General features: G+C 39.9%; 1 protein-coding gene across 1 annotated transcript in view; it reads right to left on the bottom strand.

Annotated features, from left to right (window-relative positions):
* Positions 1 to 26,371, bottom strand: part of LOC136290212 (uncharacterized) — a 76,839-nt gene that overhangs the window by 19,935 nt on the left and 30,533 nt on the right. The window contains exons 4-5 of the mRNA XM_066184623.1: positions 4,099 to 4,179; positions 1,261 to 2,441 (exon numbers count right to left, since the gene is read on the bottom strand). Coding sequence (XP_066040720.1) covers positions 1,261 to 2,441; positions 4,099 to 4,179 — 1,262 coding nt within the window. The remainder of the gene's footprint in view (positions 1 to 1,260; positions 2,442 to 4,098; positions 4,180 to 26,371) is intronic.

Here is a 26,371-nt window from a genome sequence, read left to right as displayed (position 1 = left end):
ATGCTGCTGCTCCACAATGCTGGAACAGAATCCCATCCAAGCTCCCTCGGGATAACAGCAGATACTGGGACAAAGTGAGAGCTCTGTCTGCTTTTGCATACCTGCAAAAACATTGCAGCTGCAAACAAATCAGCAGGTGACAGTTGCCTGTGAAAGGTTAAAGGTTAAAAAAAACCTGTCCATAAAGACACTGACAGTGCTGCTTTAGAAGTGAGACATTCCATATTCTTTCAGAAAACTTTGAGTGAGCTTCAAAATTCATAGGAGCAGAACAGGAAATAAGTAGTCCCAGGTGAGCCAGTATCTTCCCACTTTCTTTACAAGTACAAAGAGTTGTACAGAAGTTATGTAAGACTCATTTGAAGTCCCTAACTAGTAAATAAAGTGTGAAATCTGCCTCTCCAGCTATCATAGAATTTTTTGGAATTTTCTTCCATGGATCATAAGACAGGGCCTGTAGCAGCCAAGCCCTGCAATACTGTATGACATTTCAGAAGCAGCATTTTCAGTGGGAACTGGAAAGTTTTAGTTTCCCTACAAAGCCTCCAGTCTATTTGTATTTCCACTGTTTGCTGCACTTCATTTTAATGTTATGGAGGTGAAATGATCTGTTGCTTTTTCCACCACTGCTTAAACATGGGAGTCACAGAATATAGCACACCTTGAAGTATGAGCATATAGACTGCACGCATGGGTTCTTGAAATTAACCATCTATCTAGGATCTCAGGGCAAGTTTATTGGATAAAAGATGGAGAAGAAAAAACAGATCAATTCTCTATAATCTTCTGCAGAAGAGAAGGAAATTCTCACTCTCTGTTGTGAACTTCAGTGGAAAGGGAGATGAACAAACAAATAAATATCCTTGCACAAAATTCAGCCCTAAGAAAATGTAGGATGGGACAACACAAGATGATGAAAGCCAGGTCTTTTATTTGAAAAAAGATTACAGAACAGAAGATACTGATGATGAGAAAGACCACCTCAGACCCTCCAAAAAGGGCAGTGACAATCATGGAAGTGATTTTTTTTTTCCTAGCAGTAGCTGAAACATGAATGTGTAAAAACACTGCTCTGTCTACAAAATAAAGCACAGCACCTAAGGGTTGCTACAAAGAAGTTAACTCCATCCCAGACCCAACAAACCACTTGGGGTACACAGGCAGAATTTGATCACTTTTGGCTTGTTAACAATCCTTGCAATCAAGACCAGAAATTAAGCCTAAATTAAGTTTTTTAATAGAACCGCTACTTCAAAGTACCTGATCATCTGTTATTGGAATAGCAACAAAATAATTTGGTGCCTCCCTTGGACGTTTCTTAGATGGTTCTTGTCCTAGGTCTTCCTTCTGGCCTTCTACAATGCCCCTGGGCCCTTCTTGGATATTACCTTGCTCCTGTCTCATCTGTGCACTTCTTTGTTCTTCCTTTTGCAGAGGCAGGTCTGCTTTTAGCTGTTCCTGCTCTTGGCTTTGGTCCTGCAGCTGTTCCTCTGTCACCATCCCATTCAGGTCTGCTTTGTCTCCAGCCTGCATGTTACCCAGCTCCACCATTCCTGCTCTTTCCTCTTGGCTCTGCTCCTGCTGGGCTTTTTCCACTTCTTCTCCTTGATCCTGTTTTTGGCTCAGAATCACCTGTGGCACCAGCTCCACCACAGCATGCTCTCTCTCACCTTCAGATCTTGTCCTCATCATCTCTCCCTGATTTTTTGGGGGGATCAACTGTTGTCTATTATCTAAAACTCCCTCACCTTGGTTCTGGAGGCAGGTTACTTCTTCTGGGTCACAGCCCAACTGCAGCTGCACTGTGACCTTGATGCCAGCAGTGCCTTGTCCCCACTCCTGGGGCTGCAGCTGTACAGTTACCCGTGGGAGAGATGGCCCTGGGCCCTGCTGCTGTAGCTGCACCTGCACAGTCACTGATGGGGCCTCCCATCTTGGGCTTGGCCTCAGAGGCTGCACCTGCACTGTCACCTCCGGGGAGTCCCACCCCTGGCTTGTGTTCTGGGGCTGCACCTTGACAGTCATTTTTGGGAACTCCCACACTGGGTCTGTTGGTTGTGGTCCCACATTTGGGGCCATGCCTCCTTGCACTGGCTGCCTCTGTGGGTGCACATGGGTTTCACTTCCTCCCTGGGGCTCTTGAGCAGAGGGCAGTAGTTGTGCTTCTGAGGGATGGTCTCCTTCCTCCAGCTGTACTGGTAAGCTGAGTTGCTGAGTTCTTTCTGGGCTTACATCCACCTGAACACATTTCTGGACCACCTCTTGAGGCTGAGCCACCTCTGGACTTCCATCTGCCTGAACAACCTCTTGATGCTGACTCCTGCAAAACTCCTGTTTTATCATCTTCATCCTATAGCACCAAAGCTTTCTTCTTCCAGGCTGACAATTCTCCAAGATCCTCCTCCTCTTTCTTTGGGGCTTGAAATACTTTTTAAATGGAACTGGGGGGTAAAAAGAAAAAAGTCTAATAGTTATTTTAAAAAAAATTCTTGCAATAGTTCAGTCTGGATTCAGCTCTACAGTTGGACTCATTATGGAGGAGCTTCAGCCTGGTCAAACAGCTTAGTCTAAAAACCTCTGGAGAGCTGAATCTGACTGAAGATTGAACAACTGCTTCTAATCACGATGATGTGGTCTTGACTTCTGCTCTTGCCCTGATTAGGTCTCCCATGCTTTAAAGCATGAGTACACCATTTCACAGCATGCAGCACCACAGAGACAGAGGCCTTATCAAGGGATTGCAGGTGTGTTGCCTAGAGGTAGTTAGAGAAATTGAGCATAGCCTGAGCCAGACTCAGAAGCTGAATACATACAGAAACAAGACTGCCCATGAAGCTCTGCTCTCCTGTAACTGCAGCATGTCACCATCTAATCAGACCTGCATATGCTACTTTTTTCTTTCCCGTGTATACATTACAGTTTTCTCTACAGCAAACTCCTGCCACATCCTCTTTTGTCTTAGTATTTCCCATTCACCCTATCTCATACCCTTTTTCTCTTCAGTAAAGTTGCAGAGGGAGATGCTTTTCCCATCCATTTAGGTACAAGCAGTGAAGGCACTGAAAAAGCAAAGGGATTTTTCCCCCCACCTTAATTCAGAGGTTAATTCCACAGAAGTCCCAAAAAACAACTTTTCTTAAATGGTCAGTGCAGCTCAATTGCACTCCACAGAAATAGCACTTTTTAAAGAAGATGTCTAAACAAATAAATTCTGCAGACAAAACAGGATTAATCTATATGAGAAAAATATTTCCCACTCCAGGTTATGACTGGCCTTGACTAAGTCTTTCCAAGTCATGGCAACACTGAGGGTTTTTTCCCCCAAAGCTATAAGAGGTAGGCAGATATTTTTTATAAATCAGCTCTCCAAGACAACCAAAATGTTTGTTCAAATTTTGCAGGAAAACTAGATCCCTTCCCACCCCCACAAAACCCACAACCATGAAAAAAGTCAAAACTAAATGGAAAAAGTGTAAAAAACCTGACACACAACCTACATGTTTTAATGTTGGGCAATCCAAGACAAAGGTAGTACAGTTGTCTCCTTATTTAAAAAAAAATTACAAACCATAAAAACAATAAATCCAAATTATTTTTGTAGTGGGCTAATGATGAAAAGCTTAAGAAACTCATTGAATTAAAATGAAGGCTATTTTATGTTCTTTCCAGAATTCAGATATTGGCACTTTGTTCCATATAATGGACTAGTTCTTAAAAGGATAATTGAATCCTTGCATATTTCACATGTAATTTCACTGATCAGATAGCAAAATTACTTATGTTCTATTTTGCTTTAAGAATTTTGTTGACTGTATCTCAAATCTAAAGACTTAAAGAAATCACTAAAGATTCTTAAAATGTAAGAAATCAAGTGCTTATGAAAGTAGACCCATCTTATCTCTCTAGAGGCGAAACACTATAGTCATAAACTAGCTATAAAATCAGCTATTATCCATGACATTTGGGCCTAGACTCCAAAAGAAGATTTTGTCATCTGGAAGAGTTTAATCAGGGACATGACGAATCCCTGATCAGCTCAATGATCCTTTATAAAGGCACAATCTAACATGTTTCATCCTGAAACAGCACAAAACTTACTTTCAAACATCTCTCTGACATCAGCTTTGACAAAAACAAACTCTCCCCTTGCTTTCTTGTCTTCAATGTCCAAGTGAGGAACTAGAAGAAAAGAGCAATATTGAAGTCTCCCAGAGAACCCCTTTCAACCACGTAACTGCTGTTAAAACACATGCTCGTTTTTTGAGTACTTGTAATGGCACAGCAGCTCCTGAGACACCATTACACCCCTCTGCCTTCCTCACAGTAAAGGTACTTGAGAAAGCAAGACGTTTTTCTCTTTCAGAAGTCATCATGTAAATTAAGCCTCAAACCAGTGCAAGCCTTGGTAAGTACCTATAACAATAGTTCAGTCATCTTCAGAGAATGCAGCATCAAAACTCTTTGTAAACAAGTATTTAGATGCATGTAGGTGAGTCAGAAAGTTTCATGCACCTAGAGTGACAGGATTCATGCCACTGAAACATAAACCCCACTGAAATCTTTGTCTTACTGGCAGTCTGCATCTGAGGCACAACAGAGGTTTAAAAAAACCCTCTCTTGCATTCAGCCTAAGCTGCTCTGTGAAAAACCATTTAAACAGGTAACAGCTTGTAACACGCTGCTGCACTGGTGGACATTCGTTGTTGGCTTTGTTAGGCTTCCCCATAAAACCATGTTTTCTCTCTTGCATTTGTGCCTGCACAGTAACCTTCAGTAGGTATTTCACAGGCTGTCATCAACCTAGCAAAGACAATGCAACAGCTCAGGTTGAGTATAGGAGAATCACATAGAAAGAAGCATCAGTTCCCTTTAGAAGATCATGGACTATTTTTATGGTTTTCAATACACAGCATCAAGGTAAGTGTCATCAATATTACACAGTTCTTTCCCTACGCTATTTTGCTCTTAAGCTCATATTGCTTCATATGTTCATGTCTCCCACAAAACTTCCATTAGATAATCCCACCACCTAAAAAGAGCTAGAGATGCAACTGTTACCTAGTCATCCCCACACTATTGCAAGTCCTTGCAGCCATTGTGGGGCTGTCATCCAGTTGAGAATTAAAAGCTCAGATTTTTTTATGCCTTGACTTAGTACAACCTAAACTCATCAGAGGTTAGTGAAGTGGCAGCATCTTGGTCCTTCAAACACTTTGGCACCTGTGTAAAATAAAAAGTTGCTGGAGATCATGAGTGCCAGAAGCATCTCAGAGAGCCCCAGGCTTTTGCCAGGCCTCCCCCACAACAGTTATTCTGAGCCCTGCCAAGCCATTTAGACCAGGTGACAACATCAAATACTTGTCCAGCCACAGCAAGGTCCAGTGCAAGTCGGGCAGCCAAGAGCTGAAGTCTGCAGTCTATACAAATAGGAAAGGTTCCTGCCTCTGTAGCACAGAAATACACCCATCGAAGGTCCTGAAAAAGGCAGGAAGACCACCCACCTGCATCCAAAACATTTAAGAAACATTAACACAAAGAAAGCTCCTTCTTCAAATAAATAGCTCATTCCATTTTCAGCCTTTTGACAGACAGAGCTCATGCAGACCCTTGTATCCCAGCCAGCAGCTCTGAAACAACAAATGTGCAAGTTCCAAAGGCAAGCTCCCCCCACCTACAGTCCCATGCCAAGGCTGGGAACAGATAGTAACTGTGCCTAACCCTTAATCAAAAGGGTATGGGAACATCCAGAAGAAAAGTTGACCTGTCCCATGAAGATGTAGGCAGTATTTGACCGAAGATCTGTCTTTGTTGCTTCAGACGACAGTCTGAAACTTCTCACCTCCTCAGTCTCAGAATATCAAATGCCCAATGTGGATAACAATAGAAAATTCAATTCTGCTGCTCAAAATTTTAATTCTAGTGCAGAGCAATTCCCCTCTGCCCAGCTGACTGCATTGACAATAATAAGCTCCTATACCATAGAGAAATCCTGGAAGCCAGACAACTTTCACTTCTACCTGGAAATTTTGTGCTCCATAGAGGTGCTGCAGGAAACTGCTGACTGGGTAACACTGCCTTGGTGTCTCTGAAGGATGATGTTGAAGTCTGCTTACAGACAGTCTGATGCACGCAAGAAAGCCTCTCTGCACAGAAAATAAGCCATGAGAACAGCTTTTACACATTTCTGCTTCATCGGATTGGTCAGAAACTCCTCAGCTGTGACAGGGACATGCAAGTTAGCTGGCACTGGTCTGCGAAGCCCAAAAAAGTCTGCTCATGGGCCTTGCTCTCTGCAAAAGTCTCTCCTTTGTTACTCAGTTGCAGGAGAGCAGGATGCAGATGCAGCTCAGTATCTGAGGAGCAGACTTGCAACTCAGGTTCAGAGAGATTGTTTAAAATGCTGGAGATAAAGGGAAGAGTTACCAGGTCCTGGTCAAACAGACACACACATAATAATTCACTTCTTGTGTTTTGCCCAAGATCTGAATGGCTTCCTGGGCCTTTGGTGCTCCCTCTGTTCCTCTTCCCGATAAAGCTAACAATTTACTGAAGTAATCTGATGCATACGAAGCAAAAGGCATTTGAAGCAAACAACCTTTCCTGCAGCACCCAGGTCTTTTCTCTAAGCAATACTGCCCTCTGGCAACCCATGCCTAAAACATCCACCTCATCCTGCCATGCTAGAAGCCTGTAATTATACAGGTTACTTTCCTTAGTCTTATGATATATTTTTAGGGTCACCAGGCCTTATCTCTCCCTCTCCCATTCCCCCTAAATAATCGCATGCTTTGCAGACTGGACATCTCAGGCACCTGTTTTTCCTGCTAAGATGCCTTTTCAGTATTCAGCTACCACAATGTTAGAGGAGAAGAGGAAGAAACAAGTCAAGAAACCTACCACAAATACTCTTAGAAACAACATTTCTATATGAAGTTGCATCCTTTAAGTCATCACACTATGCCACAATATCTGTTCATTTTATTCCCTATTGCTTAAAACTAAATTAGGTCAGATCAAGAGACAGCACATAGAAATTATTGGGCTGGAGTTTCTCCCTCTTACCAGTTTAGTGCACCTTCATAAGTGGGAAATCTTGTTGCATTTTATGACAAATGATAGCAAGAAGAGAGGAAACTGTTGCTCTGATCTTTTTCAGACTTCTGATGTTTGCATTTTTGTAGTGGAGTTTTTTGCAGATTTTTATGCAAACAAAGTAATTGTTTATTATATTTCTCTTGAGGAGGAACAATTGATAGACTTCCAGTTTTACCAGTGTGGTTGGAGAAGTGGCAACCTTCATCCTCCAATCCCTGGTCATTGTCTAAAATATATATAACTTGACGTAAAAAAATAAAATTCTCTCTTTTTGCCCTAACAACGTGACTGTGCATGTCATTCATTTCGTGTCCTATAACAACAGGAAACAAGTTTAAGTACAATTAGAAATCATCTGTAAAATATGGTTTCAGCTAGAGAACTGTTTTACTGAGATGTATTTGGCCCTGTCTCATTGCACCTTTTGCTAGATTTTTAATGCAGGTCTAGGAAGAAGGGCAAAAGGTGGGAGGGAATACAGAGCCACAGTTAATTAACCCATAATAGCAAATGAGTGACAGAAAACATCAGTGTTCCGTGGTCTGTACCTACATGTTTCTAAACCCCAGCCCTTTAGACTGAAATAAATCCTCCAGTTCTCTTATTTGTGTGTAACATTAACGGTTAATCAAGAGGCACAGAAGTTCCAGAGTTTCTTGACATGTTCATTTATTAGCTCCATTTTCCCCAGTATAAAAGTGGTAAAAGCAGGCAACTAGCGCCTCTCAGAACTGATACTGTACTTGTTGGTGTCTATTTTTCACTGATTAGTCACCAAAGTAACCAATGAGCATTCCAAAAGCAGTATTCCAAGCTGCTATTTAGCAGTAGGCCAGTAATTCCTTACCAAGGCTAATTTTAAAGGGTTTGTTCACCTATAGAGGGGAAGCTAAGGAAAATGGGTGGAGGGTGAAAATAGGAGAAATGGGAGCTCTGAAATGAACAATATTTAGGTTTGGTAGAAAGACATTAGAGACAGAAACAGCACCCTTCATAGGAACACCACATATTTTTCAAAGCTGCTTTTTCCTTAGTGGCTCATTAGGATTCCACACTTTGTCAGACCACACTGAACGAATTGTTCCCAGAGTACAGATGAAAGATAAAAAAGGCTTGACTTATATTTAATGATCCACCATTACCCTATCTGTACATGGATAGAGTTTCAGCATTTAGCATGCAGTATGCATATAATAGTGACTACGGTGTCTCAGAGACCACCACTGCCTGGTGGAGAAGGAAAGCTGACACCACCATTCCTCTGAAGAGGAATGCAGTTATTAACTTTTCAATGATGGTGTGTAGCTTGCTTTATTGGCCATTGTTTAAAGCACTATAATTAGAAAAAGTGTTAGATATGCAAGATAAACCATCCTCCCTCAAATAATACATGCTCCCCTGCGAGTTATAATCACTGTACATCGTGTTAAAGAGGTTTTGTGGAAGCTTCTTCGCACTGGCTAGAGCCATACAATCATTGTGCCACTTTCACATTGCAGCAAAAAACCAATACATCCATAAAATGTGCCCCAGTCATTGCTTTTCTTTATGAGGATCTCTGAGCAGCTATTAAATAGCAATTATCTTGGATGTTGTACTAATCTTTTAGGTGTAAGAGAGGCAGATATTCTGTACCTTGTCAGCTGGTTAAATTGTAATCCCTGCTGCCCCCCCTTCCCCTTAGCCACAAGTGAAGCAGAACTCAGTTAAGGTATAATTCATCTGCCCACGTTAGTCTGCATTTCAGAGTGTATCGTTATGCTCCCTAAAATGAAACAAGTGTGTTACCCAAGATAAGCTTAAAATGATTTGCATAAGATAATCAGCACACACTTGAGATTACTTTGATTTTTGGTAGGCATATCATTTATGCAAGCAAACATCTTTCTTTAAAAAGGTAAGATTCATCACTTCTGATACATGAGGAACCAAAATAGTGAGTCTGAAGTTATAATTAAAAAAGATGATGTTACAAACAATTAGCTGCTCTCCAGCACACATTGCAGGGATGTTCTGACTTCATTACTCCTTCACAAAGGCAGCACCCAAGCCCCCATTAAACTGACAGGTGGAAAGGCTAAACTTGAGACTGATTCGGAAAAAAAAAAAAAAATCTCTTCTGGTAACCCCTCACTCAGGCAGAATCTTCAGGTCAAGTTCTCCACACCTAGACACCCTGAGCTGGCACCAGTTCGGCCAGACCTGGCACTCCCGTCACCTTTTGGCACCAGCTCTTCTGAGGCACCATGGGCCAAGTGAACACTACACAGGAGGAGCATCTCTTGCACAGCTGTTTCTGTCTTCATTGGAAAGCACTTTTTACATGCAAAGGCAGGGTTTAACACTATCAGATTTACAAAGCCTACAGCTGTGGGTTTGTGACAGCATACACCAGGCATTGCCCCCTTACTCTATCACAATTTCTCATTGCACTTACACAGATTCCATAATCTCAGCAATATTTCACAAGTCAAAATAGTTTAAGTTTCTGCTTTCCAGCTATCAATTAAGGAGATCATCTTTAATCCAAAATACAGTGCATTACATCACCTCAGATTCTGTTTATGCTAGTCTCCTGCAGTATCCAGCCACTGACTGTCTGCAGTCTAAAGGATTCACTCAGTAAATTAATGGGTCTTCTTAAGTATCCCATATCTGCTTAGAAAAGCAAATATGGATTATTTGTTCCATTAAAAAATTTATTCTACAAGCACACAAGACGTCTCCATCTTAAGTGAATGAGTCTCCAACCTTGGAGAGAGAGAATACTGTATCTGAACAGCTAAGCCCTCAAAAGTTTTGATTGATACACATATTTCCAAACCCTGCCTCAGCATCCAAGCCACTCACTGTCAGATCCTCAGCTGACACCTGCCTGAAGCCGTGCTAATCAGACAATTACACAAACACTGTTCAGACAAGAAGAGTGAAAAGGGAGACATTCTTTAGGATCAAAGGATACAGACAAAAAACTGTATACCCTGGGTATCTGCCAGCTGTGCAGAAAGTGCTGCAAGAGAAATCTGACCAGTACAGAGTGTTAAGTCCTCCTTCACAAACAGCAGCCTGGGCTGCAAGCAGAGGCAGGCACTGAACTGCTAAGAGTCGGCATGTTCCTCTATAGAGGAGCATACCTGAAGGACCAGAGAAAGTATCTCTCAAGACCATTACAAAAATAAAACCCAAAAAAAACCCCCACAAAAACACCACCACAAAAAAGAAACTCCAAAACAAAAAACCCAACAAACTGAAAAAAAATCCCCTCAACTTATTTGTTTTTACTTGCTTGGAGACTGGAGGTCATTTCAGGGAAACAAAACTGCAAATATACTTTAAAAAACATCTGTTCTTGAAATAAGGAATAAGAAATTATTTCAATCTTGAACTCAGTTACTAGACCAAAAACAGCCCAAAGGAACTAGCAAGTCACTAGTTTTGACACAATACATAATAGGTATATTATTCTATTCTATAAATAGGTCTTTACCTATTATATAAACAGAAGCATATTAGCTGGAAAATTATTTCAGTTATGCAGAATTCACATTATTGTGAAAATTACACTTTTGGTATTTAAACAAGAGTTTTAAGTTGTAGCTTATATAGTTAATTTGCAAAGAAATATCTTTCACTTCTTTATTCAAGTGTTTCAAACTGCACTTTCCACTCTTCTGTTCAAGAAACATGATATGTACCTAACTGCAAACCTGAATTTTTTTCAGTAAGAACCTGTATTACACACACACACACCTCCGTAGGAAAATTTTTAAGCATGCTAAATAAAAATCATCTTGTGTATTGGTGTACATAAAACAAAATGAACCACTGAGTCACAACTGGAATGATTTTTTCTGCCATGTAAACACACTTCTGCAGTGTCATGCTCTTCTTGCAATTCACCGTGCACTGGGGGACTGCAGATCTCGTCAGACATGAAAAGGTAATGTGTTTTGGCTTTTTCTTTTCCAAGCCTCCCTATCTGTACCCTCAAAGGACAGCTCAGGAAAATCAGTGTATATGTATGGTCCAAAAAACTGCTTCTATTTCAATAAGTAGCTCACATTATGCATGCCTTCTGTCAGATGAACACAGATCCCTCTTCCAAAAATGATATAAAAGCATCTGAGCAGGGGGATGGAAACTGTGACGTAAGAGGCAGCCAGTGGAAAGACATATGGAGGCAGAGAAATCAGAAAGATATCAGCAGTTGGCAAATCTCCTCTTACATTTCACATTCATATGCTCACCACATTTAGACACAAAGACAGTATCTAATACTCCAGCACCAGGAGAGAGGCTGTTTCCAGCATTCTCCAAAGAAGTACATTCCATTATAGACATAGCCCTGAGCAGCACAATAATCCTACATTGCTCATCTGAATTTTGTATTTAAGCCAGACATAGTGACAACACACTGGACTGTAGTGAAATCACACAACACATTACTATTACACCATCATGCAAGTATGAATTGTCAACTTCTATTTATACATTGCCTTTGTGTCCTAGAAAATTAGCAGAGCCAAGACTGTTAGGGACACTTGACTGTCATCAAGAAATTTTCTTCTCATATTGAAAATTAATTTTTGAGTACAAAGAAATCTTATCCCTGAAACATTTTCCTGTATTCACTCTAGTAAGATGATACCAATGAAGTTTGCAAAGTTTTCCCTGTGTTTTTATCTGGCTTGGTTTAGGGGGATTTTTCGGTTGTTTGGGAGTTCGGGTCTTTTTTTGATTTTGTGGGGTTTTATTTTGTGTTTTTTGGTTTTGGGGGTTTTGGTTTGTTGCTGTTTTTGAGAGGGATTGAGGATTCTTTTTTCTTTTTGTTTTTAGGGTTTTTTTTGGTGGGGTGGGAAAGGTATGTGCAGGGTAGTGTAACAGGACATTTTCTCCTGCATTACTGCAATACACCCAATGAAGAGAGTTACTATGAATGAAGAAGAACTACAGCCACTATTCCACAAAACACATACTGTAACACGTTTCTACCAAACCCTGCTTGTGGTGCTTATGCCATTTTGCCTCAAGGACAAATAAAAATCATTTTCTTCAGTGGCAACAACAGAGCTGAGAGCAACACACTCCCAGCTATCACTCTGAAAGCTGTACTAAGATAATCTTAAAGCAAAACAAAACAAAAAAACCAAAACAAAAACCAAAAACAAAACAACAACAAACCAAAAAAAACAAACAAAAAGCAAACAAAGAAAAAAAAATAAAAGGCAAGCCTATTTTGTCCTGGTTTCTCTTTTAGCAAGATGTATTGGGCTGCAATGATCTCCCCATGTATACTGGAAGTGACTACCCATGGCATCTGCACCAGTAGTCTTGGAATGGGTTAGAGAGCCTGCAGCAGGACAGGGCAGAATGTTACCTCTGACTGCCCCCCAACAAGCTGCCACAAGGAAATGAAAGATTGCTGCTCAAATTTAATCTGGTTCTGCTCAAAGTTTTATTAAACTACACAATCGACCCAGACTTACAAGTTATAGGAGCAAATATTTTGGACAGAGCTCAACTCTGTACTAAGTTATCCAACTTAATGTGATCCACTGCTGCTGAAGGTCAGTAAATGCACAGCTTTTCTCCTTTCTATCACTTGAGATTTTTTTTTTTAAAGCAACACATTGGGACATCCCAGGTAACAAGTCTTTGACAATGAATTCCCAAATGTGACAGCAAAAAACCAACTTCTCACTGCAGCCTATTAACCCTATTAACTAAACTCATAGGCAATTATCAGCCATGAAATGTTGAGAGCTCTGTTTGTTGGACACACAGAATTTCTTAAGCATCCATTAAGACGCTATTAACATACACACAGGCACTTGAGTACAGCAGGGACAAATTAACTGCTTTGATATGTTTTGTGATTGTTGTTGAGTCTTCAAAGAAATGGCAATCCTGAAAGATAACTTTTCCATCTTAATTTGCTAGGGTTTGCTCAGTGAGGAACAACAGCTCTAGGTAAGTATTATGCAAACATTACTTACATGCTGTGGCTTGTGTCTCATGTCAGAATTATTGTAAGCAATTACTACCCTCACATTCAAACAAAATTTACACAGCACAAACATCACAGAGATATCGTAATTTTCTGTGGCTGAAGTGGTCTTGTGCACTTTCAGGCGGGTCAGAGATGCTCAAAGAGGAGGAAGCTTTTTTGCAGGTCAGTTATCTGCACTTCAAATGTGATGCTAACACACAAGAGAATAGCAGGAGCAGAAAAGAAAATGCAGAGCACTTGCTAGATGAGATACTCCAGGGAACAAATAAATGGGGATTTTTGAAATGTCAAGCTTGTTTCTGTAGAAGTTCTAACAAGGCTATTACTCAGAAGCATTCACAGGAAAAGAAAATATTACCTAATGCTACAAGATAAGTAATTGTAATATATTTGTGGAATACACCTTCAGCAGATATATAGGCTCACACTTTCTTTAGAAACTGCTCTGAATTTTGTTCAGTCACTGAAAAGAGAAACCATGCTTCACTTAATTAACTGCTCAAACATTCTATAAAGAATGTATTTGCAGGAGTTATTTTGTCTTTATTATGGATTTTTAGGAAGCAGTAATTCACCTTTCTATATCAAGAAGGAGGCAGAAGAGAGAGTACATAAAGCTATAAATACTATTAATTGCAGAGTAAGGCACAATATCATTAAGAGTTATGGAAACTGTCCCATCTCCTTTATTCCTTTTGCATCTGACTATCAAGTTTAAGAGAAAGAGTAATTGAACCATTCCATCAAAACCCTGGTGTGGATTAAACCCTTGCCAAGAATGAACTAGTATTGATTACTTATAAGAGCCAGCAGTTTAAGAGCCCGTTCAGAGGCATGGAATAATCCCAGAACCTCAGAAGTTGGGCATTGAATGAGCAGACAGCTGTGCCACCAGCACGAAGGAGACAAAAGTGTATGATCAGTAGCTTCAGAAGCAGTTCAAATAGATCAAGAAGAGACATCAACTGTAGTTGATCTATTTAAATTCATGAGATCATATTTGGAAACATGGAAGAGAGCTGCAGGAAAAATACATCTCTTTGAATTAACTCTTGCAGAAAATTTATCTTTTGATAGTCTGTCTTAACATCTCAAGGCAGACTGACACCATTAGATGCAACATCAATAAAAAGAATAAAGAACACAAAAACTAATGATTAATAAAGGAGCTCTGAAAAAAAAAAATGCTGTGGGTTGGGAGAGGGCTGTTTTTTTAGAATTAAATACTATGGCAACAAGAATCTTTAGTTACAGCTTGTATACATATATACACAGACACTGTATGTGTGTATATATACATACATTTTTGTAACCTAAACATGCATTTTACTTATGCAGGAAGCTGATTTGTGTCAACGTAAGAGTATAAATCAGATCACTCCCTCCTTAACTGTGGATACCCTTTACACTGCATACCCATAAGTTCCTTTCAGCACTAAAATGATCCCAAAAGCAAGGAAATATTATCTAACAGAGAACAGCAAGGACTTATCCCTGTTAGCAGCCTGCAGAGGACTAACAAATCCACTCTGCAGATCAGAGCAAGCAACTTACAGAAGCAATTTTCCCCTCACAATATCCCCCTCTTGGCTTCCCAGATTAAGATATCTCCCAAGGCCATGCTCTTATTAGAGTAGTTAGAAAGCCTAAAGAGAGTCACAGCAGACTTCCTGCATAGCTAAGTGGTAGAGAGGCAAAATGGATTTAAGGCAGTTATTTCATAGGTGAAAAGGAACAGCCACAGACAGGCTTTTGGGGCAGCAAGACAGAGCAGGCAGACAGTGCTTAGCAGGGAACAAGGGCAAAGTGATCACCCCTTTTCATTGCACCTTACCCAAGCTGAGACCCCAGCAATGTTGTAGAGCCAAGAGACATCCCTCCAGAGGTGGGGAACTGCTCCCAGCACAGGCTACCATGCCTCAGGCACAATTAAGTGCTCCCAGGGCAAGGTAGACCTGCGTTACCAGGGCTCATCTGCACTTCTTGGGCAAACAAAATAGGAGATTTACACTTCAAAGCTACTGGCCTGGCATTGTTCCAATAAACACCAAGTTCCTATTCAAGCTGCTATTAAGATCACATGCCAGACCCAAAGGACAACCTTAAGGCTGAGAGAAACTTTACTGTCCTGTTTCTCTGAAGAGCATCATGACAGCAAATACTAAAAGCATAAACAAAAATAATATGCACAAGTTACAAAAAAGTGGGACACTTGTCATTAACTATTCCCAGTGGTGGCAGCTGATTAGGCCTACAGACACCTGATAACCACCATAGATTTAGGTTTTTATTCAAGTCGCATGTCTTTGAAGGCCTGTTAAGGGCAACCAACAGAATCTCTCAGCACACTAAGTAGCTCTGTCTTGGAGGGTTAGGTTTCTAAAAACATGCATTAACTGACAATTTGATGCCTCAGGTCAGTTTGCTCCAAGGACAGATAGTAGTAAAATAAAATGAAAAAAAAAATCAAATAAAGGGAAAATAAATAATTTTCATGATCATCTCCTAAAGAATTGGATAAAGATTCAGTTCAAACAGACTTGGGCTTTGCTTCTCCTTAGTTTTCTAATTACTTTAACATCACAAATAGACACAGCCAAAAAAAAAAATTCTGTGAACATAGATTTAAAATAAGATATGTATAAACAATTCATAACTCAAATTCATCACAGACTGCTACCTCCTGATACATAAGGGAACACTAATGGACAGCACTACAATAATTTTATACCTCAAGGAGCACATTTCAAAGGGACATCCCCTTAGAAGTAAAAACAGGGTTGAGTCATAAGGTGGAGTACAGAATGATCATAAAAAGCCACAATACAAGCATGCTGAGCAATTAGACTTTTCTGCCTATAATGGCTGCATTTTTACCCTCACTTATATCAAATTAGCTCAGGCCACACCAGCCCCTGTCCTCTCGCCCAACCCACAATGTCCTATTAGCCTTAACTATTTTCAAGCACATCAGCAGAAGTCATAACTTGCCATTTCTTAGTGCACAGCACATTTGCTTAACCAAATACAGCTCTTCAAACTACAACGCTATAACCACAAGAAGAGCTACAAAGTGAAAGTTTACCATCTATTAATTTACTTACCTGCTAATAACAATACCAACAGCTTACATGGAAGTCCTTTAAAGTGCTTTAGTCAGCAACAACTATGACACTGGACAAATCTTTTAACTTAAACTTTCATAGCTTATACATAGAACACAGGCAATTCTGGGATGGATTTTTATACCAAATCCAATTCACATGACTGAGGCTTTCTCATGAGTGTGACTCATCTGCACCTGTGATGAATAAAGTGATTTAAGCTGAAGCTAAACTACTTAATACAAGTCACTGCTTATCAGATAGAATTGGAATGGCTGCAGGGCAAACATTGATATAGCAGAAATACCAAATATTTCCTCAATAGATTTACTGCTTTGGCCTGTTTTCTTACACAGAATACCTGAGGATCTTGGACAGTCTCAGGCAATTGTTAATGAAGAAGAAACTAGGGCTGGTTGTGACCTACTTGTGTAAAGGCTTCTCCTTCACCCTGCTTTCTTTCTTTTTTATTGTTGCTTTGCATGTGCTTTGAAATTGGCTGAGAAGGCACTCTTGGTGATATTTAGAGATGAAGTTAAGGTGTGTGTGATAAAGTTTTGTAGGCAATGGGGTTTCTCTAGCATGTTGGTTTTAAAGGAAATGATCTAACTGATTTGAGCTGAGGCATTTCCAGCATTTTTAAATTAATAAATTGACAACTATTAAATATGCAATATGATTAGATGAACAGTGAGTGCTTAGATAAAAATTCTTAGAAGAATAATCTGACCTTTGAGAAGGCAAGAAAGCTTAAGCAAGTATTGCATAGCTTGCTGATACTACCAAATGTCCTTTTCTCAACTCATGCTTCAAAGGGAGAATGCAGATTACATTGCAGACACTACTGAGTCCTGTACTAAAATTTCTATTGATAACTCACTCCCAAGTATGTTAGTGCCTCTACATTTTTTTAATCATAAAAAAATTGCATTGCATGTCATTGGGTGACAATAACTGATGTCTTTACACAGTGCTGAAAAGTATTTTATGAAAAACATTTCATTTGAGGTTTGCTATGAACTGAAAGATGGATTGACCAGTAAAACGGGAAGATCCTGAGATCTTCTTCCACAATATATCCAGAAAATGAGGCTATTTTCTTTTCCTAAGGAAGTCCAGTTACTGACAGAATTTATTTGTAGTTGTGGGCCCAGCTGATTTATGCAGGTCTCCATTGGATTGTTGTCTTTTTGTCCTGATCCCTTCACTGTCTTTCCCTCTGGTTGTGGAGGAAGTCTGCACCACTATCGCTTAGCACCTTATTCCTTGCCAGAGAAAAGGGATAGGGACTGGATGACCCATGTAATGTTCAGCACAGGGACTGGTGGTATAAACCCTACATGGTGAAGTAAATCTTCTACTCTCCCTTCATGTGGGATCCTCATGGAAGGAAACACTGGACCCTCATTGCTGGACCTGAGATGGAGCTCCTGCTGTTTGGAGTGTGGCTGACATGACCTTATCCCTACCCGTCTCTTAAGCCAGGGCATCCTCCCCTGGTTCCCTGTTGGGGCAGAGAGAGGGGACCCTGACCACCCTGGGGCCATACATGGGCTGTAGTTGTAATGGCTTATTGTGCAAGTGGAAAGCATCACTTCTTGTGAGTGCTGTCAAGGGTGGTTATTCAGGTAGGTGTTTTCTTTAGTATTATTGCTCTGTGAAGTTTGACTAAGTTTTTTTAATTGACTGCGTAGACGAATGAGTATTTGAAGTAAGCAAAGGTTCATATGTGTCCCTAGTTCAGTGACAGCCCTGCTAACTGGTCTGCTGTAGGGGCACACTAATGAAGTTTGGGGCCTGCTGCATGGGAAGAAGGCACTCAGTATCAAGAGGAAAGAATGGACAACTTGGTGGGCAGTGAGAGGCAGTGATGTCCTGTGACAAGTTTCTGTATCAGAAAGAGCCAACAATTTTCAAACGCTCCCAAGAAAGAAAAAACCATATTTCTAAGACTTGTATTAATTGTTCTTTTTATTTTATTCTTCTTCTTTTGTCCTATGACAAACATATTTTGGACTAAATCTGAAATAAAATGTTTTTATGGTTATGTAAAGTGGTTGCTTCATATTTTAATCACTCACTGAAGACTCATCCTTTCCCTGTTGTTAATGCTGTCACTTGAACAGTTGACTCAATTACATTTTCAGACAGGTAGTTTTTAAAAAAGGAACAGTGTCGGAATAAAGTGCTTCTATTTCTCTGTGGTTAGTTTAAATTAACTGTGCAGGGTGTCCTCCAGAAAACTGTAATGATTAGATGTTTTGTTGTGCTGTCTTGAAAATATCAGAACTATCCTTGCCCAGAGAGACTGTTTTGATAGGAATCCCTTGCTTTTGTGTGGAGATTGCATGACCTTTAAAGATTTGATACCCTTCTCTACCATTTACAGATGCTGTGGTGTACATTTCATCTCAGGGATGTTAACCTTCCTAAACTTTGAAGTGTAAAAATCTTCTGTTTACAGACTGGTCTCTGCTCAAAGGAAATCTTTAGGTTTTTACTCATCTGGTGCCTGAGCTGGCATTTTTCTGTCCAAATCAGCCTGTGATGGGTTCTGGCCAGGATAATGTCAACACTTTTACATAGGTGATCCCCAACTACTCAGTCCTCACACTGGGCCTGCAGAAACAACTAATGGCAGATGGGCAGTTAGCTGTGGCTCTCCAGTCTCTCTTACTGCTCTCTACTGGGAATAGGGTTGATTGCATCGAGACCAGCAGATGCAGAGCAGGATATGCTTGGTGGTCTAAGCTTAGGGATTTCTGTGTGTAGAACATGAGTTTTTGGGCACAAACCTGAACTTTGGGCTGCACCAGGTGCACAGCATGAACCAGCCATTGCAATGTTCCCTATGGAGCACGTTGCAGGGACGGGGATGTTGATGCTGAATATCCTGCATATTTTCCCACCAAGCACTTGTACAGGATGTGTAAAAGGGCAATCAAATTAGATGTCTCCTACCCATAGCTGGTCTTGATTTAAGCATCTTCGCAAAGAATGACAGGGGGTTTTTTTCAGATTTTCTAGCTTCTGGAAGCGGTAAAGGCCTATACCATAAAATACACTGGGGATGTATACAAAGCTAATATATTTGCCAAGAAACAGTTAGGAAAAAATTTCCTAGCCCTCGTTCCTTCACTCAAAAAGTGTATTAATTTCCTAATTACAGTGCTGTGAGATGATCCCTTAACAAGCAGCTGGTTTGAAACTGCCAGCTGGTAATACCTGGTATCTTTTCCTCTCTACTGTGAGTCCTTGCTCAGAGTACTCTTAACAGCATATTCTCTTGGAGCATATTTCTTTGCTTTGGCTAACTGGAGGGAAACCTTCATATATTCATATATGAAACAAAAAAGATCCTTGAAGTCTGCCATGTGGGTACAAAGAGCCAAAAATCACATAGGATATCTAACAGTTAACTTTTCTTTAATGGTCTGTCTCTAGGAATATCATTCTCTGATTTTCTCCAGTTCCTAAAGAATAATTTGGCTGCCTGTGGAAGCTCAATTTGAGTGTGATTCCACAGCTGCAGAAACCCATTGATGTGTGGTAGTGAGCAAATCACTGCAGTTTTTTCAGGGCTCAGCTGTTTAAAATATACTGAATGCAAAATCACTGGTAAGTTACAATGTGTTTTAATTACTCTAATTAAAGCTTCTGTAGTATGGCACAGTTCATGATATTTCATTGCAAATTATAGCTCATGTACCTACCATGGCAAGCAGGCATTTTCCCTTATCTCTTTATTCAAAAACTAGGAAGAATGGGAAGAAACAAACTTTTCAAGCTAAATTGCAGACTAACTAGCTGAAGTCTTTTGACACATTTTTTAGCACCTCTACAATGAGACAAACATTTAAATTATGGGTCTGAAGAGCTTCATCTGATGGTAGGAGAATAAGAAATCCTTCCTTAGGCTTTGGTCTGCTTCTATTTTTATCAGGTTCACTACACCATACAAAAGGGTACACTTAATATTGCTCATCACACTCTGTGCCACACATAACGTGCAGATTGCAAGTCTTTCTGCTGCAGACAGGAGCAAGTCAAACTTATTAATGGCAAGCAGACATCAAACTAGTTTGGGAAGAGTTTATTTGGGGACTTTCCATTAAGATGAAGACCAGCAGGGAGCATCTTAGAAAATGTTTTTCTGGCTTCACTGGATATGTTATGGACTTCCTGGAGTGCCCCTTCCATGTTTCCTGATGAAGCTTGAATTGCTTTTCCTGTTTCAGCATGGCCAAATACAGGCCTGTGTAACTTAATTTTTTTTTTCGAAGAAGTTCCAAGTAAATATCAATAGTGATTTCCATCCAGCCTGGTTACAGTCACCCAAACTGGGTATGGACCTCCCTATTGCTGCAGGATTTGATCAAGTACAGCAACTGAGCAAATCTGAGTGCCTGAAAGAAGCCTCACAGCCACAAAGGATACTGCCCTGAAAGGCAGGGGAACTTGCAAGAGCTGGTTGACCCTCCTAAGCAGCCCTCTTAAAGGGCAAGAAAGTTCTGTTTCTGTGCTCAAGAAAATGAATGTGTGTCAGGCTGCCAATTTGGCAGAGTGTGTATCTCCCAATGAGCTCGAGCCACGAGAGTTGGAGGCAGGGACCGACAATCCACAGATAATGTGGAGTTACCACCCAGAATTATTTCGGGGAGAAAGTTGGGAAGGCCAAGCACAACTGGATTTGACACCTCATAGATATTAAGGCTAAGTACTTTGGCAGCAAAAGGAATACCAAGGAATATGGTACTTCCTGCTGCCTAGGAACAGACAAACTAAAGGCAAAGGGCATTGACAAGGGTTTGATTACCAAGGTCCTCTTCTCATTACTCTGTATTAGCAAGGTTTGCTCTCAAACCTCACAGTTTCTGCCCTCAGTGGCTGTTATGGCAATGGGAACCATCTACACATATGTATAGGGAGAGCATGTGCTTCTTCCTTTCCTCTTGGCTCTTGTGAGACCACATCTGGAGAGCTGTGACCAGTTTTGGACTCCCCAGTACAAAGAAATACATGGATGTGCTGGAGAAAGTCACAAAGATGTCTGGAGCACAAGATATAGGAGAGGAGAAGAAACTGGATTTTTCAATCCTAAATTGCTGTCTGCAACCACCCATAAGGGTGGTTACAGTGGAGATGGGGATAGATTTAGCAGTGACAGGGCAACAGAATATGCTGCAGCCTTTGTAAACCCCAGTGGTTAAACTCTGGATCAAGCTGCCCAGGAGGTGTGAGCAGACTCCATCCTTGGAAAATACTAAACACCAGGGCTTGTTCTTTCCTGTCATAGTCCAAAAAAGCATGCAGAACATTTGCTGATGAACATCTGTATAGCAAGACCTTTACATGTTACGATAGTCTCTTCCCTCTTGTCTTTCTCAGCTATGTTTAATCCCTTCATCCTTTCAACATCAGATGTTTTAAACTGGTTTTCCCTGCGTATCTTTTCTCTCCTTGGAATTCTGTCTGTACTTGGTGGCTTCCAGAACTGGACACTGGGCCCTGACTACTGATCCTAGGCACCACAGGTGGTAAAAAAAAATACCAACCTGTTTCTTGAAACTTAGGTATGGTTCTTACGTTACAGGATACGAAAAGTTGGCTTTTTGTTCAAGTGACATCACAACATCAGCATGGATGTAGTTAAGGATCAACTGCATGAACTATTTCAGCTTCTGTAGTGGTAGTCATGGTTCATAGTCTGTTTTTTTTTTTTTTATTTCATCTCTCACTCCCTTGCAGTTTCATGCATTGAAATTAATTTTACAAATTTCAGGCAGTTATCTCTTGTTTTCAAAGGTGTAGAGGTACCCTTTTCAGAGTGCCCCAAATTGGCATTTGTTCCTTCTCCGAGATGAAATTTCTTAAAAGAAATATTAGATTGTAGCACTGTATTACCCACTACACCAAATTTGTAGCTAACATCATGTTCAGTTGCAATAACAGACATATTCAGCACCGAGGGCAAATAGCCAAGACCAAAAAAGCCCCAGAATTGCTTGGCACTTTTAACTTGGTCTTCCTAAGTCTTAACTTTAGGCTTTCTGGTTTGTCCCACAAATTTCTTTTTCAGAGATGCATTCTGAACTTTTCCTGTTCTTAGACCTTCTTTGTCCTCAATGAATATTCAAAGAGAATTGTTCCAAGATGACTTTGGCTTATTTCCCTAGACTCCTTCCTGGAATTTCAGCTATCCTGACAATTAAAATACTTTTAACTCTTTTTGAGTATTAAATATGTTCTTCCAGATTATGGCCTGTGTCTTACGTTTCCGTTTTAAATTGCGTTAAATGTCTGGGCACAAATAACCCTAATTGCAGGTCAGATACAGATCCAGAGTGCACACTCGCTTTCACTAACCCTTAAAAAAATCCCATCATAAAAGCCACCGGTTTTGCAGATAAACGTTATGTAAAGACTTAAAACTGACTTGGTTCTCCTGGATCCTTCTTGCCTTTTTTCTCCATACAGTCTATATTGTGTGTAACTTTATTTCTTTTTACTGATGTTTGCTTTTTCTGTTTTACCTCAGAAATACCCTTCATTTCACATTGGTCAATGCTTAATCTCCACATTGATATTCAATTCAAACTGGACACTTTTTCACTGTTCCAGTACAGTCAGTTACTAAAGCCTTTTCCAGAAAGTAATTTGATACGATGAATGTTTCACAAGCTTCATGTGGGCTGACATTACAGAAGCTGTGCTATATGTTGTTAAGGTAGAAATTAAGTACTTGTTTTCAAAACAAAAACTTGCTCTTAGTAGTGATCTTAATTTTTCAGGACAGAGATTTGGTCTAAATATTCATAACTGAGACAGTTCTGCAAGAAGAATGACAAAAAAATCATGTGCATTCTAAAGACTGAAATTACATCTTTTTTTAATCAAGCATTTTGATTTGATAGTAAATATGCAAAGGTTATAAACAGGTATTGTTTAGGAATGTATTACTTAAATGCAAATGTTCAGATGCTAGTATTTACAATACACTTCTTTCTATCCCCCGAACAGGTGCAGCATAATAGCTAAGGACAAAAAAAATGGTAAAAGGAAAGTAGTCTGTCCTTCATGGCTAGCTTAACATGACGCAGAAGGAAATGGAGAAATAATCTTCATAGTTCTTATTGATCCCTTTACATTAATACAAGCTAGAAAGTCAAACTATTTATTGACTGAACTTTGGATAGCCACCTCTGATTAGCTCAGATTTCATGAGTAAACCTTACAGTTCAGTGAAAATGCTGCATGCTGTCAGAAAGTGTGGGAAGATGTGAGGTTACAAAACAGATGTCATTTTTCTTCTTTACCAAATAAATTCAAAAATATTCAAGGTTAACCTTATCACAGTTGATGACAAAACAGAAGGTGTTGACATGCTTCTGAACTTATATTTTTCTCATTTTTATTTACAAATGAGTTAAGGTATTTGTCAAAGATCAACAAAATATAGACTCACAAGAAGGGAAATATTCAAACTGTAAGAATTTTCCTGTATTAAGTCCTGCTTGCATACTGAAGTTCTCAGAACAAATGTTATGATGCTTCTACATTCATGTTGCCTTTGGCAAACATACTTGCAGAGTAATATCACTTAAGTTCCAGCCTGGCATCCTCTGGTCACAGAGCTTTCTCCCTGGAAAACTTTGAATTTGCAAGACCAGCAAGTTTGGATTCTTCATTGGTAAATCAAAAAGGGCTGAGGGACCTGCTCTGGGGCACTGTCCTGTGCCATCTTTAGCACAGTCTTTAGGTTCAGACAGAGAGGACAATGCAGCCCTTGACATCTCACATTCTGTAACTTCTCAGCAGTCTATACGAAACTCAGCAAACCCCCCCCCGCAAATAAAGCAATGAGACCAAGAAAATCTAGGGTTATGTGTGTTTCCAGATCTGTTCCATTAAAGAAATCTTCTTACTGTCTGAAGACCTTTGGTCAGAACCTATTCTGTGCTCCACATTCAGTGAAAACAGATCTCTAACACCCCTTTAGTGATGTGTTTGGAGAAGGTGGAAATTTTCTTCAGACTCCAGATCCAGAGGTAGGTGTAACCATGAACTTTTGAGCAAGATGCATTAACTAGGTGCCTGGTAACTTAGATTTTACTAGAAATGAAGACATACTCTCATTTTCACACTTCTTTCTAGAATAGAAAGGCTTCAAAATATTAGAGCTCAATTAAACAGGAATGAGAATAGAGGAAAACTGTACTTAAAAATAAGTGGAGTAAAGTAAGAAGAAAAAGTGGAATTAAGACTAAACAGACAAAGTATTCTCAGAAGACAGGGATCAAGTCTTCCTTTAAAATTTCATAATCAGACACTGCTGCACAGAATAGACCCTGGGACTAAACGTTAAAGGCAGATAATCCGTACTATTTCTCTTCATGATGCTTTTCCACAGATGATCTGAAATTCCAAGCTGTCACTGCATTCTTTGGGTAACAAAAAAACACCATCGAGTCTAAAATCTAACCTTGCTGACTATTCATATTGATCCAACTGGATAAAAAATTAAGGCCTAGGGATCTTCTTCCTCCAGGGGATGTAGAGTACCCACTTCCCTGCCCTGGGATGATCAGCCATGAGGGATTCAACATGGCAGAATCAAAACTTTTTCTCCTCTTCCTTTGGACCTGCAATGAGAGAGTACTATTTCCAATACGAGCCCTCTCTTCTGAAAGAAATTAATTTCAGATTTAAATCGCATCAGTTGCAGTGCTAGAAAGCACTGGTGGACTTTTGCTGGCATTTTCCTAAGCTTCTTAAATTCATCACGTCTTAAATCCAGAAGATAAATATTCACAGGATTTTTGGTTTAAAACTAGTCCTTTTGGGGTAAATTTTATGAGAAAACTTGTAAAAGTGTGGCCTGGAATGAAATGTAAAGTAACAGCATCTTGGATTAACAAACAGCCAGTTTAAAAATAGCTGCTTTTAATTACTGAGCTCTAAATCAAAAAGTCAGTGCAACATCAAGGGGTGCTTCTCTCTATTGAATGTGAACACCATTTAAAAGTGAGATGCCTTCTAACCCTTTAATTTACACCTTCTAGGGATGTTTCTGAGTCACAGTTTTAATTTCTCCCTATTTTTTCCTCCATGGGTTGCAAAACACATTTCAAAGTCTCAAATAACTGAAGAGATCTGATCCAAAATTCCTTGGCAAATCTCCCTCCTATTGTGAGGAATATTGCCTGCCAAGAGTCCAAGACTGAACTCTGTAAGGACAGAATTTTTCCAGCACTCCTGGGTCACTTCAAATATCTTTTGAAAATCTGGTCTTTGTATATCAGGTGGCTGAAGTGTTGCTATCTGTACTGTCCTACAATAACATTCCTTTATCCCTAACATTGGGGTAAATGTTGACATTTATTTTTGTCATTTCAACATTTCAGAAAATTAGAAGAATGCTTGGTTTCTATGTGGCTCTTGTACCAAAAACAGAACCTCCATATGCCCCAAACTCACATAGAAGAAAAGGACTGCATTAAAAGTTGCCACCACTGAGCTCTGGTATTCTTCCCAAGAACACAGTGGTAGACTATCATAATTATGTAAAACTTTTTACAAGGCTTATAGTGTTACTGCCACAACACTGCATCTGACATGAATGAGATGAGTTTCATTCACAAGAGACAAATTTCATTCAGGTACTTGTTATATCCTACTGATGACTTGTAGCTTCTAGTGGACGAGTTTTTATCTTAACTAATTGAAAAAAACAATTCTTGACTATGATATTTTCTGAAGCCAATTTACTCAAGAGGTGCAAAAGGTAAGCAGTGTGGTGGGTGATTACTAATGTTCTGACAGTACATGGTTTGGTATGGGGGAACAGTTATTAAACAAACAACGTTAACTTGACCTAAGACTGAAGTTTGATCTCTAACAGGAAGACCTATCTAATGATTAAACCTTGGAATTAGGCTGTTAGAACTAGAGCTAATAAATGCCTGGGGTGCTTATAACTGGGATGCTGCAATTCTTCATTCTAGACACATGCTGACCGCAATGAAATCCAAGGACTGAGGGAGATGATTTAAAGCCACTCACTGAGAAAAGAGCTGCTTCCAGCCAGCCCAAGGAAAGGATTAATACAGGAGTGAAGGCTGGACTCTGACCTCTTTCGAGGCTAGGTGCCTGAGGGAAGCAT

This window comes from Chamaea fasciata, unplaced genomic scaffold (assembly GCF_029207755.1).
Source record: "Chamaea fasciata isolate MVZ Bird 193981 ecotype frontalis unplaced genomic scaffold, bChaFas1.0.hap1 SCAF_1, whole genome shotgun sequence".
Classification (NCBI taxonomy): Eukaryota; Metazoa; Chordata; class Aves; order Passeriformes; family Sylviidae; genus Chamaea; species Chamaea fasciata.
The sequence above is the reverse complement of the archived record's forward strand: the minus strand, read 5'-3'. Positions and strand labels throughout refer to the sequence as shown.